Here is a 19,289-nt window from a genome sequence, read left to right as displayed (position 1 = left end):
AGGAACGTGACCAAACCAACAGCCACTGTCAAACTTTGTATCTTCCAACAGTGGGCAGATAATTTTATGGGAGACTCTAGGCACCCTCCCGCCTTCAACACAGGACCAAGAGCACTTCCACAACTAGAAGGGACCGAGATGTGTCATGAGTGCCCTCCTGAGCTTTTCCTACACAAAAAGCAAAAAATATTTTCAACTCCTTTCATTGTAATTGCATGAATTCCTGCAGCACCAAGAAATAATAATGTAAGGCCAGGGAGATAATACAGCAAAAAGGGTGCCTGCCTTGCACACAGCTGACCTGGGTTGGATTCCAATACCACATAGGGTCGCTTTGAACCCTTATCAAATAAGTTAACAGCCAGGAGTAAGTACTGAGTATGGCTAAATGTGTCCCAAATCTACCCCTCAAAAAAAAAGACAGCTTTAAAAAAATTTTAACTAAATAAAATGTATTTACATTTATAGAATACTGTGAAAGGAGAGACTAAAAAGATTAAAGGCAATTCTAATTTGAAAGGCAAAATGTAAAATATATATATATATATAATTGGAAATTTTGCATAAATAGATGAAACTGAAAACCAAATGCAAATATTTTCACCTGGAAAAAAAACAGTGTTAAATAGGTAAAAAGAAAAATCCCCAAAGAAACCCAAACACTATAGAAAATTGGGTCTATGAAAGTTCAAGGGGAAATATCGGCTTGCATGGAAGAGTTTGGTTGCTTGCATTAAACCCAACGGCCAGGCTGTTATAGGCAGAAAAAATGCAAGATGGAGACCCTGAAACCCAACTGGCTATTCATCTGGGGAGATGGGCCAGCACAGGAGTACAAATCAGGAAGAAGGACAGGAAGGATATCTAAAAACAACTTGCAAGAAACATCAAAACAAATGCTGAGAGAGAAGGGAAACTCAATAGAGTATAAATACAGAAGTAGATTCCACAAGGACCAGCTGCCTCTGTCTACATAACTGGACACTGTGAAAAAAGAAAGAGAATCCAAAGAGAACTTCAGCATAAATATGCTTCCTCCCAGGATTTCTGGGCTCAATTCCCATAGCGAGGCATAGTACTCAATTCAGGTTGGGAAAGCCCTAATTTCAATTCCTATGCAAATAAAAAAACTCTTTATTCCTAGCCTTGGGGGGCTCTCAGTAATGTTTCTGAAGGAATTAAGAGTACTCAGTCCAAAATTACCCAAACCACAGGGAAATCTGGCCACAAAAAGAGCATTGGCAGCAAGAGAGAAGCAGATCACAGAAACAATGCCACTTCAAGGCTAAATGGTATAAGACTTAGATTGGGATCCTAGGGTCATGAAGATGAAAAGGCTCTTCACTGAAAAAAGCAAAATAGTGTAAAATTTGAGAGCACCAAAACAATAGTGCAGAGGGAAAAATGCTTCTCATTTCTAGCTCAAGAACAGGCTCAGAACAGTTTTTGTGCACATCTTTCAAATCCATGGGAGTTATTGAGAGAGTCAGAAGGAAAAGAAAACATAGCTACAGCCCTGGATGTGTTTATTGAGACTCATTTGTGTTTCAGACAACCTGCACACAGGTAGACACACACAGTTCAAATCTATATTATTCATGGGCTGTCAAGGATTCTCTTTCTTCTGCCATTCTTGGCTTTCCCCCACACTGCCCACATTTAATGCTCTCTCTCCTTCTCTCTCTCTCTCTCTCTCTCTCTCTCTCTCTCTCTCTCTCTCTCTCTCTCTCTCTCTCTCTCTCTCTCTCTCTCACACACACACACACACACACACACACACACACACACACACACACATCCCAGCTGTGGCTCTAGCCTCCATAACAGTCCTCTGAGACCAAAATCACAAAGCACCAATACTGGCTAACCTCACTGAAATGTGTTTCCTCACAAGTCTTGATGCTGGAAATGGTTTTTCCTCACAGTCAAGGTGCCAGGAAACTTGATTCCTTTCAAGGCCCCTCCTGTCCCACCTGTCATCATATGGGCTTGACTTTGAGTGTATCTTTGCCTGGACATCTCCTGAACACCAATCAGATTGAATTTGGGGCTCCTCAAATGACCTCCTTTAAATCCAATTCAATTTCAGGACCTTAGTTTCCAATTGAGTCCTTTTCTGAGGTCTGAAATTCAGGCTTCCACATAGAAATGTGGGGTGAGGACAAACACTCACCAAGACTTGTTTTCTCACTAGTTCTCCCTTTCTGGTCTCTGTTTCTAGCCCCCAGTAGAGTTCTGGCCAAAGGTTTTGTTTGAACAACAAGCCATCTGTCTAATCAAGTCTGAATGCTCCCCCTGGCCTAAGGAATAAAGTCAAAACAGCTTAGAATGTGACGAGGAGCTGTAAGACAAAGGAGTACTTAGAAATAAGTTGAGCTCCCACCACACTAAGGCAACAAAACAACAGCAATATTCACAGCAACAGAACCACTCCACCGTCAAAGCAAGAATGTGGGCTTGCTAAGCAAAGGCAACTTCAAGTCAAATTTGAAACTTTCCTTTCCACAGCTTAGCCCAAACTTGCAGCCTATCAGATGTCTCCACCTCTTCCACTCCCCATTCAATTTCAGCTCCTGGCCCCACCACCCACCTGACATTCATGAAGACTCTAGTTTTGCTAAGAATCCTGCAGTTCCTTTGCACACCAGTTTCCATACCTAGGGAATGATGGTGGCCCACTAGGCAGCTTTCAATCCTCCTTCATGCATGAGCTCAGAAGTTGTCTCCTCTCCAAAACTTCCTGAATGAATGGTCCATTTCTCCTTTTAATGGCCAGACTCACCACCACCATGATCATCATGTTCTATGCCCCCAACACAGCCAACAACACATTTCTAGGGCCACCATCTCCCCTACCTTTGCACTGTGTATGAGTCTGAAGAACATAGACATGAGCATCTCTCTCCAGTTCTCTCAGGAACAGCTCACCTCTAACATCTCAGTCTTTGGTACCCAACATACAGTCAAGCTGTTTATTGACTGACAGAGGATTTGGAAGAAGGCATCTGAGAAGAAGTGTCTTATCTGTGTGCAATTTTGCAGGGTAGGGAGAGCTGTGAAGATCATTTGGGTTGGTGGCTTCCTAGGAACTTTCCTCTTTCAGGACTCTGGATGTCTGTCCCCTGCCTTCTATTGTTCTCATCTTTTCTTTGCTCACTCCTATGAATCATCACATGCACAGTTGCCAGGGCAATGGCTCTTGTCATCAAGACTGACTATGACTATCACTATTTGGAAATAAATCTCCCAAGTTCAAAGTCTAGACCCCCTCCACCCCCCCACTCCCGTTTTCTTCCTCAAAACCTGTGATCAAATGGACTTTTCACACTTCAAAGGCAAAGCACATTCCCTTTACAGATTGTTGCAGGAGAGGCATGTGGAAAACTACTACAATAAGCAAAAAATACGATAAAAAACTACATAAGAATATCTCTTGTGCCTCAAGAAAAACAAATGCATCTGGGGGTTGTAACCTGCACAACCTGTGGGAATAAATTTCCTGATAAAAAGAGGACTTTGTAAACTCACTTACTGGAGCATCTCAGGAAGTAGAACCCTTGCCCTACTTTCTTCTTCTTTTGAATCCAAAAATATATATGAACTGCACACCCCCTGGGCATATAATTAGATGTTAATGACACATGAAATAAGAGCTGACATATTTTGATGCACATATATCAAACTTTAGTGTTACTTAGTCATGATAATGATGCCCAGCCCTGATGCATATTCATTCCCTAGGTTTTTCTCCCCTCAAAAACACTTTCCCCAAAAAACCTGAACAGTAACTGCACCCACACCCCAAGCACACTCTAGCTCTTTAAGAAATACCACCGCTTTTATATCTACTGTATTGTCTTTGAGTTCTTTCTTTGACAAAGATAAAGAACCTGGATTTTCTTGGGGAAAGCAACCTTCACAACACTTTCTAGACCTGACCAAGTTATCCCAGTATAAATTCCTTGGCTCCTCTGAGATTCAGAGAGACAAGGGTTAAGTCTCACACTGAGCAATTCAAGGTATGGAGGAGTGGTGGGTAATTGTGCATATCATGCAAGAACTCATCTGAGTCCTCCCTTTTTCTGGAGGGTCAGAGGTGAGTAGCTACTTACCCAGAACCTCCCATTCATATCTCTGTGCCTCCCCTAGTCCACTCTCTGATAATCAGATGAGGCTTTTTGCTGCAGATGCTTCTTAAAACCCAAACATAGCCTAATGCTAGTTAAATGCCATCCCACCCTTGAGGAGGGGATTGCTTTCGACCATTAAGGCTCCGTGATTTACAAAGTTAATCATAGTTGAATTTCAGTCATAGAACATTCTAGCACTGATCACATCACCAATTTCCCTGCATGGATTCTCCCAGGTTCCCTCCCAGCCACCAGCCTGCCTCTGTGCTAGGCACATTTTTGCATTGGTTATTGTAGTTTGCAAGTCCCACTTGCAGTGTTGTGATTCTGGGTTTAGATAGACACATCCCACTTCAACATCCTCCAGGTGTTAAGGTCTCTGCCCCTGTTAAGTCCTTTCTCCCTCTTTTTACTTCCCTTCCCTCTCAATTTCTATCCTCCTTTTCCTCCTCTTTCTTATATGCTAGGGTTAAAAATGAATGAGGCATTCTCTTGAGTAAAGGGAATTTTTGTTTGATTTTGGGGTCACATCTGGCAGTGCTCAGATATTACTCATGGCTCTGCACTCAGATATTAATCCCAGCAGGCTCAGGGGACAATATGGGATGCCTCCATCAGCTACATGCAAGGCAAATGCCCTACCTGCTGTGCTATCTCTCTGGCCTTGAGAGAGAATTTTTTTCTAAATTAAATCATTGTGAGATAGAATTAAAAGCTGTTGTTAGGTGAAATTCAATCAGTCATACAATGATATCCCAGCGTCCATCTCTTCAGCAGTGTTTATTTCCCATCCCGTTTCACTCCTCCATTCTGCCTCTATGGCAGACACTTTAATTCTCTCTCTTCAATCTCTCTATCTCTGTCTCTCTCTCTTTTTTAAACTAATAATGATTTTTTTATTTAAGCACCTTGTAACAAAAATTTTGTAGTTGGGTTTCAGTCATCGAATGTACACCACACTACATCAGTGTAACTTTCCTGCCACCAATGTTTCCCATTTCCCTTCTGCTCTACCCCCTCCCTGTCTTTCTATTCCTCTCTCTCACTGTCATTGTCATGGTAATTGCTGGTGCATTTATTTCTCTAATAATGCTCACCACTCTTTGTGATAAACTTTATATGATGGGCTGGTCTTTCGGTCCCTCATCTCTATTTTTGAGTATTACCATACTGTCTTTTATTTTTCTTAAATCGCACATCTGAGTGAGACTATTCTGTGTTTGTCTCTCTCCTCTGACTCATTTCACTCAGCATAGGAGTCTCCATGTCTGTCCACGTATAGGCATATTTCATGCTTCATTTTTCCTAACAGCTGCATAGTATTCCACTGTGTTCTAGTTCTAGTCCAGAGTGAGCATTTCCAACTCTCATTGTCATAGTGGTCCCTTCTCCGTCCGACCCAACTTTTCAATGTAATCCTTCCTTCTCCACAATGACCATAGAGACCATTCTTGGAGAAGCAGCTCCATTGGACCTTGATTCATGGGACCTTTTTCCATCTCCTTCCATACACCTCATTGTGGGTCTCTGAATGTCATTGTGGGTCTCTGAATGTCATCCTGCAAAATCAGCACCCATTAACTTAGTAGTGCATTGCCTTCTTGCCTTTTTTCAATTGGTCCTGTTAGCCAATCAGGAAACCTGAAAGTCAAGATTTAACCTACTATCTCTTGGGATTTTGTAGAGCGGCTGACATGATGTTTAGTAGGAGAAAATATTCAATGAAATAGCCTCCTTGGAGTAGCAGAAACTGTTTCCCCAGAGAGCTGGACAGAGAAGTATGTGCCTTTAGCTACTTCACTGTGGAGCTGACACCAGCTTTGTCAGAGAGGAAAGACATACAGAAACTTAACTTTCCCCATCAGCCATCAGAAACTAATTTATCTAACCCTATAACATATTAGTTTTGCTCTGTTTCTTTCTAGAAAGTTGGTTTCTTTCTAGAAAGTTTTTGTACTTTCTGTTGAAGCACTCAAAACCTGCTCAGAAAATTGTAGAAGTTTCTAGAAAGTTCCAGATTATGTTGAAATGTATTTCTTGGCTGGATCAAAATAGCAAATTTCTCTGCAGGCTCAAATAAATTAGAAGAAGATAGAGCAGGGAGAAGGAAGCAACCAGGAATAATCTTGCAAGTTTTTAAACTGACAGGACCTGCTGTGCTGTTCTGAACTTTCTGAACAGGCCCCAGTTTCAGGAATAAAACTGAAATTCAGAAGCCACATCAAAGGCAGCAAGGCAAATTCAGGAGAGTGTGAAAGAATCAAGGAATTGTGCAGAAACCAATCGAAGACTAGAGCCAAATTCTTCCTTCACTGGAACCTCCTTAAGAACTCAGGTAAAGAGAGAGGGAAGAAAAAAAGAACTCAGGTAAATTGAAGTCCCTGGGGAAGGCTGGAGAATCTAGGAGATTGTTGATTCAGCTCATGAGTACACGTGAAGCCGTGCTGCAGGTATAGAGACAGGCATCTGTCCTTATGACGGTTTTCACGTAGGCTCTGATAGTTAGAAAACATCCACAGGAGAAAGACGATGGGGGGGAAATTTTTCATGACTAAATTGCAAAACATTCGTATCCTCCCTGCTTTTTTTATTGTCCGGGCTTCATTATGTGTGAGGGTGTCTGTGGGGGTGACTGTGAATGTAAATGTGTGTATAAAAGTGTGTGAGGTGGCGTGTATACCTGTGGTTGAATGCGAGTCTATGTGCCTGTGTTAGTGTAACTGCGGGAATGAGCGAGTGGGTGTGAGTAGGTTCCGCATAGATAGATGTGTGAATGTGTTTTGTGTTGTTTTTGCGTGCTGTTTATATATGAAAGTCTGTGACTGTGTGTATGTGAGTGTGTGAATACATTTTTTGCATTACATGAGAACGGGTATGCATGTGTGAGTGCGTGCATGTGTGTGCATGGGCATATATGTTCTTGAATTGTGTGAATGTGTTCGTATGTATGGTCATGTTTGTGCATGCATGTGAATACATGTCTTTGCATTGTGTGAGTGTCAATATGTGTGTATGACTGCAAGCATGTATGGGTGTGTGAATATATGTTTTTGGCTTGTGTGAGAGTGTGAATGTGTGGTTGTGCACAGGCATGCATGAGCAAGTGTGAGAGAGTGTGAATGCATGTTCTTGCGTTGTGTGTGAACGTTCTTAGCCAGCTGCAGTTTCGACTCTACTCTCCAGAAGGCTTCCTTGGATTTCCAGAGTAAATCCATGAGGTGCCTCACAGCAGAAGTCTCTTCTAAAGATTTCCAGACCCTTCTAGTAGTGTTGGCACTTGACTGAGTGGTTATGCATACTTCGGGAGTACTCCCTGGATCAGAGAATATTCAAGGCCCTGTCCTCAGGTAGCTTGTGCTCCCATGAACACGTAGGGAATGAACCTATCTGGGGTACAATTTCAGCACAGAACCTGAACTGCGATCTTAAGAAAGTAACCTGTTTAGGGGAAACCCTGACTCCTTCCTCTGAAAGTTCTTTGGTCAGGTCTTGCTTTGAGCAAGTTTTATGGCAGGAAAGGAGTGAGGCTCGGATGTGGCCGTGCTAAGATCAAGGCAGACCTGAAGGTAATAAAAAAACTTGTTGAAGGAAGGAAGGAAGGAAGGAAGGAAGGAAGGAAGGAAGGAAGGAAGGAAGGAAGGAAGGAAGGAAGGAAGGAAGGAAGGAAGGAAGGAAGGAAGGAAGGAAGGAAGGAAGGAAGGAAGGAAGGAAGGAAGGAAGGAAGGAAGGAAGGAAGGAAGGAAGGAAGGAAGGGAGATAGTGAGAGATTTCTGGGTGTGAAATCTTCATTTCATAGCACCTCACTCTTGGCTTACCCACACCATCTTTTAAGGAGCAAAATTTGTCTTTATCTCCTCATCTCTTCTGTCCTCACCTCTCTTTCCCTTCTATGTCCTCTCTCCCCCCCCCCTCTTTCTCTTTAACACAAGAAAAGACCATCTGAGAGAGTGTAGAAGAGCACAGGGCTACAGGGCTGAAGCAACACCCCCTCAAGTCTCCCTGCCCCTAGAGCACCTCCACAAGGCACATTTCTCCCCCCTACCCATACCCCAACTTCCAAAGCTATCTGAGAGGGAAGCCAGTGCCTTTCATCTGCTTCCTTTCCTATTTCTGAATTTAGGGAGTCAGGACAAAAATCACAAATGGAACCGTTTTGCAAACACCTTAAAATAGAGTGTCATTGTCATTGCCCAAGACCCTGGTTCTGGTACCTTTAGAAACATCGGATCCACATGAGTTAGCCCAGCCCATCTGGGGGCTGTTAACCCAAGGAGACTGCAGAGTGAATCAATAATACCAGGAGTTGGTGTAATCTGTATTTTTTGGAACCTTTTTTTTTTAAAAAAAAATGAAAATGACCTCTCCAAGAAGTCTACCACAAGGTGAAATGTCTTTGCTTTCCACTTCATTTCCAAAGCAACTGTCTTAAAATGTTTCTGCTTCCACAAATATTCTGATTCTCTTCCTTCAAGATTCCCCACAAAGTCCCCCTTTAGAAGAAACCAATTCTAAATTTCTTGACTAAAAATAGATTTCTCAATCCCTTTAAAATTAAATTTAAAAAGTAATAATACTTATTCTTTGCTTTTAATTCCAGCCAACATGATCAGTGAAATACAGCAGGTATTGCTGTCTAGTACACAGTTAACCAAAATATTTAGTCTCTCTAATCATCTGGTCCCCTAATCACTTCCAAGGTATGATCCCTGAGGGTAGATCCAGGGTTAAGCCCTGAGGGCCATTAGATAGATCCCAAAATAAAAAATAAATAAATCCTCATTTGTTATTACAATTTGTTTGCCCCATAACACTCTGCTATGCACTTATCTGAGAGATAAGTTTTATTTTTGTACCATCCAAAACCACAAGCATTATCTCATATTTAGTGGGTTTTTTTTTTCAGTTAAAATTTGATGAGTGAATTTGTGTATAAGTGGGTTCAGTTCCTCCCAACTCAACATACCCATTAACTCATGCCAGGTTTGCAATGCATTTTTGAGACAAATGGGGACCAAAGGCCTCTTTCAAAAAAAAAAATACAGAATTATGATTACTAAAGGTTCCTCCTTTGGCCTATCCTGTCATGCTCACAACTTGATTTCTTCTTAGAGTTTAATCACACTTGTTTAGATCTGAAAATAACACATTGTTTGGATTTTTCACTGTTCCAGCTTTAAAGAAAAGGAAGAATACCATGTGGGTTTTGTGCTGTTGAACCCTGTTCTTGTTTCTCTGGCTTTTATTTTTACTGTAATGTTGCTGAAATTCATCCCCCTTGCTAATGGGTCTTGACTGGTCACTCACTACTTTATAATATAAAGTATAATCAAATCTCAGTGAATTTGCTCAACTTCTTGCTAATGAACTTTCATGTAGGATCAATCCATTTTTGGGGCTAGTGTACCCACTTCTACTCTAGAGATTTTTAGGTCATTCTCCTAGAGGTCACAATCTGGAGGATATTCCAGGAATCTCTAGATCAAAACTAGATAAATCTAGATTAAATTAATATCCTAGGCTACATAGGATAACACAGTAAGATTATTGAATCATAGGCTCTGAGGGTCCTTACTAATGATCCATCACTTACCAAAATAAATGTGCTGGCTAATATTTTGTTTTGTTTTGGGGCCACACTAGGCAACACTCCGGGGTTACTCCTGGCTCTACACTCAGAAATCTTTCCTGGCAGGCTTAGGGACCATATGGAATGCCAGGAATCAAACCAGGGTTGGCCTGGGTCAATCGCTTGCAAGGCAAATGCCCTAACAGCAGTGTTATTGCTCCAGCCTGTGATGGCTCATTTTAAATGTTGATTTGGACTACAGCCTGGAATGAGATGAACCTTTGAACTGGTAGTGTTTGAGGAAACCACTTACCTTCCAACTCATCCAGTCAGTTGAAAGTCTGAAAAGAAAAGAAAAGAAAAAAAAAAGCACTGGCTTTTCTAACAAGAGGGTATTCTCTGGCTGACTGTCTTTGAGCTTCTGTAATTCCCAGATCCAACCAGCAGGCCCACACTGAATACCTGGACTTGCCCCTCTCTGATCACAGGAAGCTCTTTCTTACATAGAATCAATCATTGCCTTGATTCGGTTTCTCTGTAAAATCCTGACAATTCCAATAATACAATAGATCCACTAAGTTACTCCCAATTCAACAGTGGGTATTTCAATCCACATTTCTTGATTACCCTACTCTGAAATTTTTATTCCCTTCTGCATAGTTACAATGTAATGAGTCAGTCTTCTTCTGAGAGGTGGGAAAAGACTGGCTGAGATGTGTTTCTCTACGAGACACCAAGTTACCTCAAAGACTACAACACATAGTTAAGTTCCTCATGATATCTACAGCAGCCGGGTTAGTGTGAACACCACGACCAAGTGTGTGATTTGTGAATTATTGCAATGACAATAACAACCAAGAGAAAAGGGGGTTGAAGTGGGAGATCAGTGAAATTTAATATCATCAAGTACCAATACCCTAAATGAACAAATAAATGATTAAAATCACTCTTTAAAGCAAAAACAAAACCTCCTCCCAAATCCTCACTGTCCAGTGCAACTCACCCCTGAGCATCCTTTTCCCTTGGCCAAAGTCCAATCCCTTCATCTACTTGCTGGACCTTCAGAGACTTGACTTGATTTCCCTTTGGCCCTGTGACTTGGCAGAGCAGAAAACTTGAGTTAGTTAATAGCTCTGACTCTGTTTCTTAAGCCATCTAATGGGAACAGAAAGTTTTCCTCTAGTGTTTCTTAAGTACTCAAAGATACGGTATTTGTTTATTCCCTACCCCACTGGCATCTCACTGACAGTTAGGAGGTGGAGTTTCCTGAATGGGTCAGTCATGTGGGTAAGCTTGGGGATGCCGGCTGAGTCTCTAGAATAATATCTTCATGTTTTGCAACTGACTACTTCAGAAGACAAAAGGGCTGCATAAATTTTCTCTATAATCCCACTATCGGCTACACATTCTGCAATAAAAGGGCTCTTTGGGGACTACTGTCCTCAAATCTTCTCAGAGTATTCTCCCATGAGACAGAAAAATGATTGCAGCATTGTTACCACTGACAATCTGTGCCTGTGACTAATCCAGAAGGGTCTTTCTGAAGTGAACACGCCTCAAATGCAATTTTGCACAAATAGAACCACACTTATCTGGTGGAAGATATTGAATTTGCTTTTTAAGACTAGACCGAAAGCTTGATGGGGTAGGGAGTTGAAAACGTGCAAAGCTCATATCTCCTTCCTCAGGAGCCAGGGCCTTCCATATTTTAAGGTGGTCATTTTCCACATGGATTTACAACTTCATCTGTGGGACATATAGAAAGTGTAAACTTGGATACGTTGCCACACAGCACTCTATCTCATTTTCCTTATCTGCCAAATACAACTTGTGTCCACATTTCAGTGGAGGGAGGTTTAAAAGAAAGGGCCTGAGTGAAACATGGTAAAGCTCTTCTCACACAATAAACTATAAGAGGAGAGATAAATCTATGTACTCAAATATTATTCGAGGATCAAGACATCAAGAAGATTCAGCTAATAAATTGGTGTGCGCCCAATATTGAAGTACATAGATCTTTTAGACAAATCGTAACATATGAGTGAAGCAATAACTAATATAAAAATAATTATTGTAGAGAAATGTAATGCCTCATTTTTAGAAATAGTTTTTTTTTAATTTTGGGCCACACCCTGTGACGCTCAGGGGTTACTTCTGGCTATGTGCTCAGAAGTCGCTGCTGGCTTGGGGGACAATTTGACCCCAGGGGATTGAACAGCGGTTCATCCTAGGCTAGTGCAGGCAAGGCAGATGGCTTACCTCTTGCGCCATTGCCCTGGCCCCTAGCAATAGATTTTTGAAGTTGTATGTCTCTCAGCCTCTTGAGGTTCTTCCAATTTATTGTGCAAATGAGAATTTCTGAACTCAAGGTACAATTTTTATGTTAAATAGATCATCTCTGTCCCCATTCTACTACACATATGTGTTATTTATAGTTCATGATATGTCGTTAATAAAGTGCATGAATTGAAGTTAAATGTATTTTATAATGAATTCTGAAATGCAGTTACTCTTTTTCATATTCCCTACCATTCTGAATTTTGAAAAATAAAGCCTGCCAAATATCATATGAGTTAAATGTACTCACTGGTCTCCTAATACGTAAAATTTGAAAGCAAAAATAACAAAGCAGCTTAATATACTATCATGAAGAATTCTAACTGCATAGAGTTGTTTAGATGGCTCTGTAACTGATTAGCTCATCGTTATTTGTGCAAAAACCCATGAAGCAAAGAGCTCTCATCCCTGTCTTTAAAAAAACAAGAGAGACAAATCTTGTTGATCAAAATAAAAAAGATTATCAAAATTGCTGATACATGATGCCTAAAATCCTAACTTAATGTGGCAACCACAATTTCTCCATAGTTGCTCAATAATTTAGTTTCATCTAGCCTAAATTCAGAAGATAAGCTGTCTGCTTTTAATAAAAACTATGTATGGGTAAGCAATAAAATAAGATTGCATATAGCATATAAAAGACAATACATAGCAATTCTAATATTCCTAGAGTAATACTTATGCGATAATAATAATCTTTCACATCGTATGTTTGTTATGAGAGTATATGAAACATACCTATGTATTTAATATAAAATTATAAACTGGATCCAAAGAGATAGTATAGCACATAAGGCACCTGCCTTAAACACAATGACCTGGGTTTATCCCAGACACGATCCCTAAGTACAGAGTCAGAAATAACACAGCCAGGTGTGATCCAAAGCAAAATAGATTAAAAACAAAAAGTATTGTAATTTTTGAACTATCAGATGCATCTAACCATAAGATGCACATAAATTTTTAGATGCTCTCCTCCCCTGCACTCAGGCTTCAGCTCCAGGCGGCATTTGTTCCATAAGAAATACCAGGGTGGGGAGGTGACTTATGGTACAAAAAAATGCAATAAATTATAAATGAATGCTTTTAAATTTTACTTTATATCTTATAGACTAATTCATTCTGCATAAATGCAATTTTGTACCATTTTACCTAGGACTCCCAAAGTTTTGTTCCCACCCTGTAGCCACTGTTCTACCTGGTTTCCATTGCTCTTCCATAGAAACTAGGATAGCTGTTCTGTATCCAGCAACGCCCATCAGTCCCATTGCTCTAACAACACATTCTCATGTTGGGTCTCTGTGTCATATTTTGGTAATTTAACGTTCATCACTTTCTCATTATTTTTATGATTATTGTGCATGTTATGGTACTCCTGGAAGCAATGATTTGGATGTGACTACTGCCACTGTTTCGGAGTTCCCTGTGCCATAACCTTGTGATACAAAGCACTTATCTGGTGAATCCCCATCCCATTCCACCTTCTCTCTCCTCTTGGACTTCTTGATTCTCTGAAATGCAACAATACTGAAATTCGGTAAGTTAGTGACCCTACAAAGAGACCACTATGTGGTCCAGTGAAACATAGAGTCACACAATTCTCACATTAAATCAAAAAACTAAGATAACTACTTAGTGAAAAAAAACACATATTAGAAGACAAGGCAGGAGCAAAGCAAAGAAAGCCTCTTGTTCCAAACACTGAGCACCTGAATATAAAGTATAAGTGATGAAGGAAATTAAGTCTATTCCAGTAAACACGTGAATTATATATAATATATATTTAATATATGTATTTTATAAAGTAAAAGCCCCCCTTGAAGAAACTGTAAGAGAATCAAAACAACTGAAACACTTTCTGAAGACAAGCCTAGTCTAGAACAAGGAATCTCTTCAATTCTATGAAAGCAGAGTGGTAAGAATGCTGTGAAAGAAAATTCTGACGCCAGCAGAGATTATTTCATGATGCTTAAGGACAGAAACCATCTCTAGATGAGATAGTAAGACACTATCCCAGGAGCTGATGTAGAAGCCACAGAGATCTAGCTAAAGTCATGGATGAAGGCAAATGGATATTTTCTTATTGTTTTGCACTGAGAATTCTCTGAGGCCAATTGGTGCCAGGATGAAACCCAACATCTTAAACATGAAAAGGCCTGTCTTGTACTAATACACTACATCCTTAATAACCCATAGATTTACCGTGTAGACAAACAAGACTGCAGAGTTATAAAAAAGAGAAGTTCGGGGCCGGAGAGATAGCATGGAGGTAAGGCGTTCACCTTTCATGAAGAAGGTCATAGGTTCGAATCCCGGCATCCCATATGGTCCCCCGAGCCTGCCAGGAGAGATTTCTGAGCGTGAAGCCAGGAGCAACCCCTGAGAGCTGCCGGGTGTGAACCCCCCCAAAAAAAGAGAAGTTTCTGGCTGATTTTCTTATCAGGGGCTAATGCAATAGATAATATGAAGTTAAATCCAATGGTTTTCCATTTCGATGAACCTAAGGCCTTAAAGAATCAGACTAGGGGCTGGAGTACTGTGAGTTGGGTATTTGCCTTAAATGAAGCCAACCTGGGTTTAATCCCTAGTATTCCATAGTATTTCTAGTATTCCTCCCTGCCAGGAGGGGATCCCTGAATGCTGAGCCAGGAGTAAGCCCTGAGCACCACATCCCCTTCTAAAAGCATTTATATTAAGTCTACATGTGTTTTACTAATGAAAGTAAAAAGCCATTTAAAATAAATGATTAAATATGTTTACAACATGGTGTATTGGATTTTTTATTTTACTACTGAGACCTACTGCTCTGAAAAAATATTTTCAAAATAAATAATAATAATTTACTCTTTACTATATAATAACAGCACATCTGACCACCTAGTACCACTGATAGAGTTATAAAAATTAATGTTTGTGGGTTCTAATAAGATATCTATTTATGAAGCCTATAGATTAATATGCTATTCCGGTACTCATTCTAAAAGTATATTTATTTAGGTTACTTTGCCATAAATAGTGATTCCTATAATGGATTTGAAGAAAGCCAAGTGAATACTTTCTGGAAACAAATACCTTTCTCTAAATGCCATTAAGAACAGTTTTGAAGATGCTGAGAACTTTGTTGTAAAAGGATTCCTAAATATTATATAAACATAGTTGATAAGGCAGTCATTAACACTGAAGGCATCTATTGTCAATCAATTGTGAATAAATCTCTTCTCTGGGTAACACCCTACCAAACAGCATTGCTGTTAAAAATAAATGCTTTATGAAAAGGAAAAGTGGGTCACTGTGGCAAACTTCATGTGGTCTCACTTGACAAAACTGGCACAATCACCAACCCTTCAGTAGCCACCATCCTTATTTTATTTTATTCTATATTTTTTTTTGTTTTTTGGGGTCACACCCGGCAGTACTCAGGGGATACTCCTGGCTCTACGCTCAGAAATTACCCCCGGCAGGATCAGGGAACCATATGGGATGCCAAGATTCAAACCACTGTCCTTCTGCATGCAAGGCAAACACCCTACAGCTCCATGCTATCTCTCCGGCCCCCACCATCCTTATATTAAGTAGCCATTGACATCAAGACAAGACCCCCCCACCAGCAAAAGAACTCAGTAAGAATTCCAATGATAGCATTTGTAAAGAAACTTTATACATCATGCACACTTCATAGATCATGTTTGGAGTAAACATAACGTGTCCGTGTACTTTGAAGCCAGCAATTTTGTTTGGTTAAATATGCTTTATTTTAATATTTATTTTATGGTGATGGTCTAAGACAGAATCTGCATGATCCTCAATTTTTCATCACTGGGACAAAGCAAGACCACAGAGCTTTCTAGTTCTATCCAACATCAGTTTAATCTAGGCTTCAGTTTACCAGGTAGACCATACAAAACTTGCCCTTTTTCCTACTGTGTTCAGATTTGCAGGACTCTTAGAGAAATATTAGCACATCAATAAAAATGAATGCAGTTTGTTGTGATATTTCCCTGAAATGTTATAATTTTAGAGAGGTATAGGGAGATGTCACAAAAATAGCATTTTAAAGTTTCTGCTTGGGCTTTATAGGCTTAACTCAATCAGAATCAAGGCAAACAGGCAAATAACATTTTCACTCACCTATTGAAACCACCTGGATAATCTTCTCCCAGTGTCCATAAGGGAAAGTGTGAAGAGAGCAGCAATAGAAGCCAACATCAGCTCTATAGGTATTATGAAAGTACAGGGTCATATCATTGGGAGATGCAGTTGAATTCAAAAAGGACACCCTGTCAGCATACAGTTCCCTAATGACCACACCATGAACCGGGTTAAAGATGGCTATGGATTCTTTATTGGTTGTGTTGATCTTGAACCACTCCATCTGGGTTAAGCTGTCCATGGATGGGTAGATACACTCTAGTGTCATATTCTCAGCAAGTTTAACAGTTGTATCCCAAAGCATTTCTTGGCATAGAGCTGAAAGATAGGTATAGCACATTGTATTAATTAGCTGGAGCCCTGATATACCAAATAATGATCTTTAACTTATTCTAAGATTCCTATTGTTCTACTGATACTAAACTAAAATCATGGTAAAGACTCTCATTTGCTCAATTAGTCCACCAAGCATTCCACTACTGATCATTGGAATCCATAACATGGAATTTCTCTGAACAAGAGATAAATGATCTAACCTAGCTAAAGAGCATCAGAGATTCTGAGCAGATTATAAGATTCCCCCCACCCCAAGAAAGGTAAACTTTTTAAAATGAAGACATCATCTTTACCTCTGTGTGCATGAAGAACTGCCAAGAGGAACGTAAGATAATTCATCGCTGGAGATGGGCTGGGAGTCGGGCTGATGAAAATGAAAATTCTTTTGTTACACGCAGAGACCAACACGAGGAACTGTTTCCTTCCTTTCAGATGATATCAATCATGTTCTCTGTCTGAAGCATGAGCAAAAGAAAAAACGAGTCTAGTTTCAACGTCAGGTTTGCTTTCACGGGAGGATGGGTAGATTTGAGTAATTTCTCTCTAGGGGAAGCAGTAAGCTTATTGTAAAGTTTCATTCATCGGACAAATAGTAGTTGAGTACATCCTTCATGCCTTTCTCTGATCTAGGTCGTGAAGGTACATGAAAGGGCTGAATGTATGTACATAATATCATAAAACTTACACTGAAATGGGGGAAGACAGAAATTCAACAAAGACAAGATGGAGCCAAAGAAAGTTAAGTACATGAGGAAAAATAAAACAGGAGTGTAGAAAGAAGAAAGATAGTGTTTTCCTTTTAGAGAAAAAGCCTGGTTGACACACACACACACACACACACACACGCATGCACACACACACGTGTGATAGGAGCAGAAGAGAAAAGCCAAGGGGAGGAACTTGTGGTTTAGGGTAGGGTTTTAGAGACTCCACCCACATGAGAAATAGTAAACTGTGTGGCAAAACGGAGCTGGTATCAGAAAGAAAGGAAAGAAGGAATGGAGGTGGATCTGGATATGTCTTATCTATTGGGTGAAGGCTAAATTTAAATTGGACTTAGAGTGATGAACCTGAATTTTTCACATCTGAACCTGGCAATCTTTATGCTACCTCACTTCAGTAAAAGTGAAAATAAGGAAGATTGCTGTCTCATGGCAACCTGAAGGCAAATGAAACCCAGGAAGAATCTTTCAGGAAATGGAGTCACCTCAGGGGAACTTACTAAAATGAAGCAGAGTATAGTTGGAAAGAGCTTGGAATGAGAGACAGAGAAAAACCAACCTTGGCCACGGCACAAAATGGCACCCTGTTGGTGCATGAGCTCCAGCAGTAAGCTTGGACTGGTTGGAGAAACAAAATTGAGGGGAGCCAGGATCAGAAAATGATAGATCAAACCCATTGGATAGCTGGGAAGGGGGGGGGGTATCATTCTGTTGGCACTGAAGGACTTTCTTAGAAAATTTCAAGAGCACAAGAACAAGAGTGTCACCATCAAGAATGCAATCTTTCAATTTTCAGAATTGAACTGAGCCCATTTTTCTTTTCCCGCACCTTCGAGAAGCCTCCCTCTGTTTGCATTCTCTCCTTCTTCCAGGAATGTGATGATAATCTATAGTCTATGTTGTCTGAGGTCAACTGTGATTAATTGAGGGGCATGGAGATTGGAGTTAGAGACCCCAGTTATGGCCTGAGCTGGCCCAGTCAGAATGAAGGAAATTGTTTATATTCTGTCAAAAAGGTTGGTTCTGTCTTTCAGTTCTTTGTTTCCTTCACAGTATGATCAGACTATAAAACAAACAAAAAATGTTGCCCAGTTGCTGTAGGGAGTGTGACCTTGAAGGACCCTGCCTGAGAAAAAGGATGGCTGAGAGATGGGAAGTCTTAGGGACTGGGACTTAAGGGTACATCATTGAGCCACTGAATCAGCCAAGTCTGCAGGCAGGATATATAGTATGAAATATGAGCTTCCGTGTATCATAAGTCAGTTTAAAAACAGCCCCCCCACATCACCTCCTCTGCCACCCTCCACACCACAGTGATCCTTACTAAATGCTTAGTGACAGAAGGGCATGTGGAAGCCACATAATACTATACTGAGAAGAAAAAGACTAGTTTAATTCACACAGCAGACTGGAGGCTGCAGGCAAATGGGGTAGGGAAAAATGAAGAGAGAGGGCTGGATGTAGGTTTTCCTGGACTGGCCAGAATGCCTTGGAGCCTAAAAAAGGTGTTTATGGGTGAACATTGCAATTCTTCCACTCATCACTTAGTCACTTGTACACTGGAAAATGCTTGTTTTTGCCCACTGTGGCTTTCCCCTTTGTTAGAACAAGGGACTGTATGTGACCAGCAAGAGCACATGTGTGCCTCAAGTCTTGTCTTTCCACCTGCGAAGCCACCACCTTTGCCATTAGCTGTGCCTTTCTGATTAACCCTGAGATGCCATCACCCCGACTGTGAATGCAGATGGTGTCCCCCAACCTATCCAGGAGAAGAGTTCGTGATCGGCTCCAGGTCACAGCGTGAAGAGAAACCACTGGCAATAACTAATGCAAAAAAGCTGAGTACAGGCTGTCAGACTAATGATTTATGACACAAAAGGCATTAAGTCCTGATTAAACAAACGCAGGGACAAATGAGAGAGAGAAATTTTGTGGCTGAGGTGCACAGGTGTGCCAGCAGGCGACCAAGGGGGTTTATACAGGTGAGAGAGGCTGAAGGACAAAGCATATGTCTGCTCAGCATCAGCGGAAGGCAGTGGGCTGCAGTTG

At 40.7% G+C, this 19,289-nt stretch overlaps 1 protein-coding gene across 1 annotated transcript in view; it reads right to left on the bottom strand.

Annotated features, from left to right (window-relative positions):
* Positions 1 to 16,857, bottom strand: part of CD226 (CD226 molecule) — an 84,390-nt gene extending 67,533 nt beyond the window's left edge. The window contains exons 1-2 of the mRNA XM_049782399.1: positions 16,812 to 16,857; positions 16,162 to 16,500 (exon numbers count right to left, since the gene is read on the bottom strand). Of these exons, the coding sequence (XP_049638356.1) occupies positions 16,162 to 16,500; positions 16,812 to 16,857 (385 nt within the window). The remainder of the gene's footprint in view (positions 1 to 16,161; positions 16,501 to 16,811) is intronic.
* Positions 16,858 to 19,289: the final 2,432 nt, after the last annotated feature.

This window comes from Suncus etruscus, chromosome 10, assembly GCF_024139225.1.
Source record: "Suncus etruscus isolate mSunEtr1 chromosome 10, mSunEtr1.pri.cur, whole genome shotgun sequence".
NCBI lineage: Eukaryota > Metazoa > Chordata > Mammalia > Eulipotyphla > Soricidae > Suncus > Suncus etruscus.
Note: the sequence above shows the minus strand (reverse complement) of the source record. Positions and strands in the feature narration are given on the sequence as shown.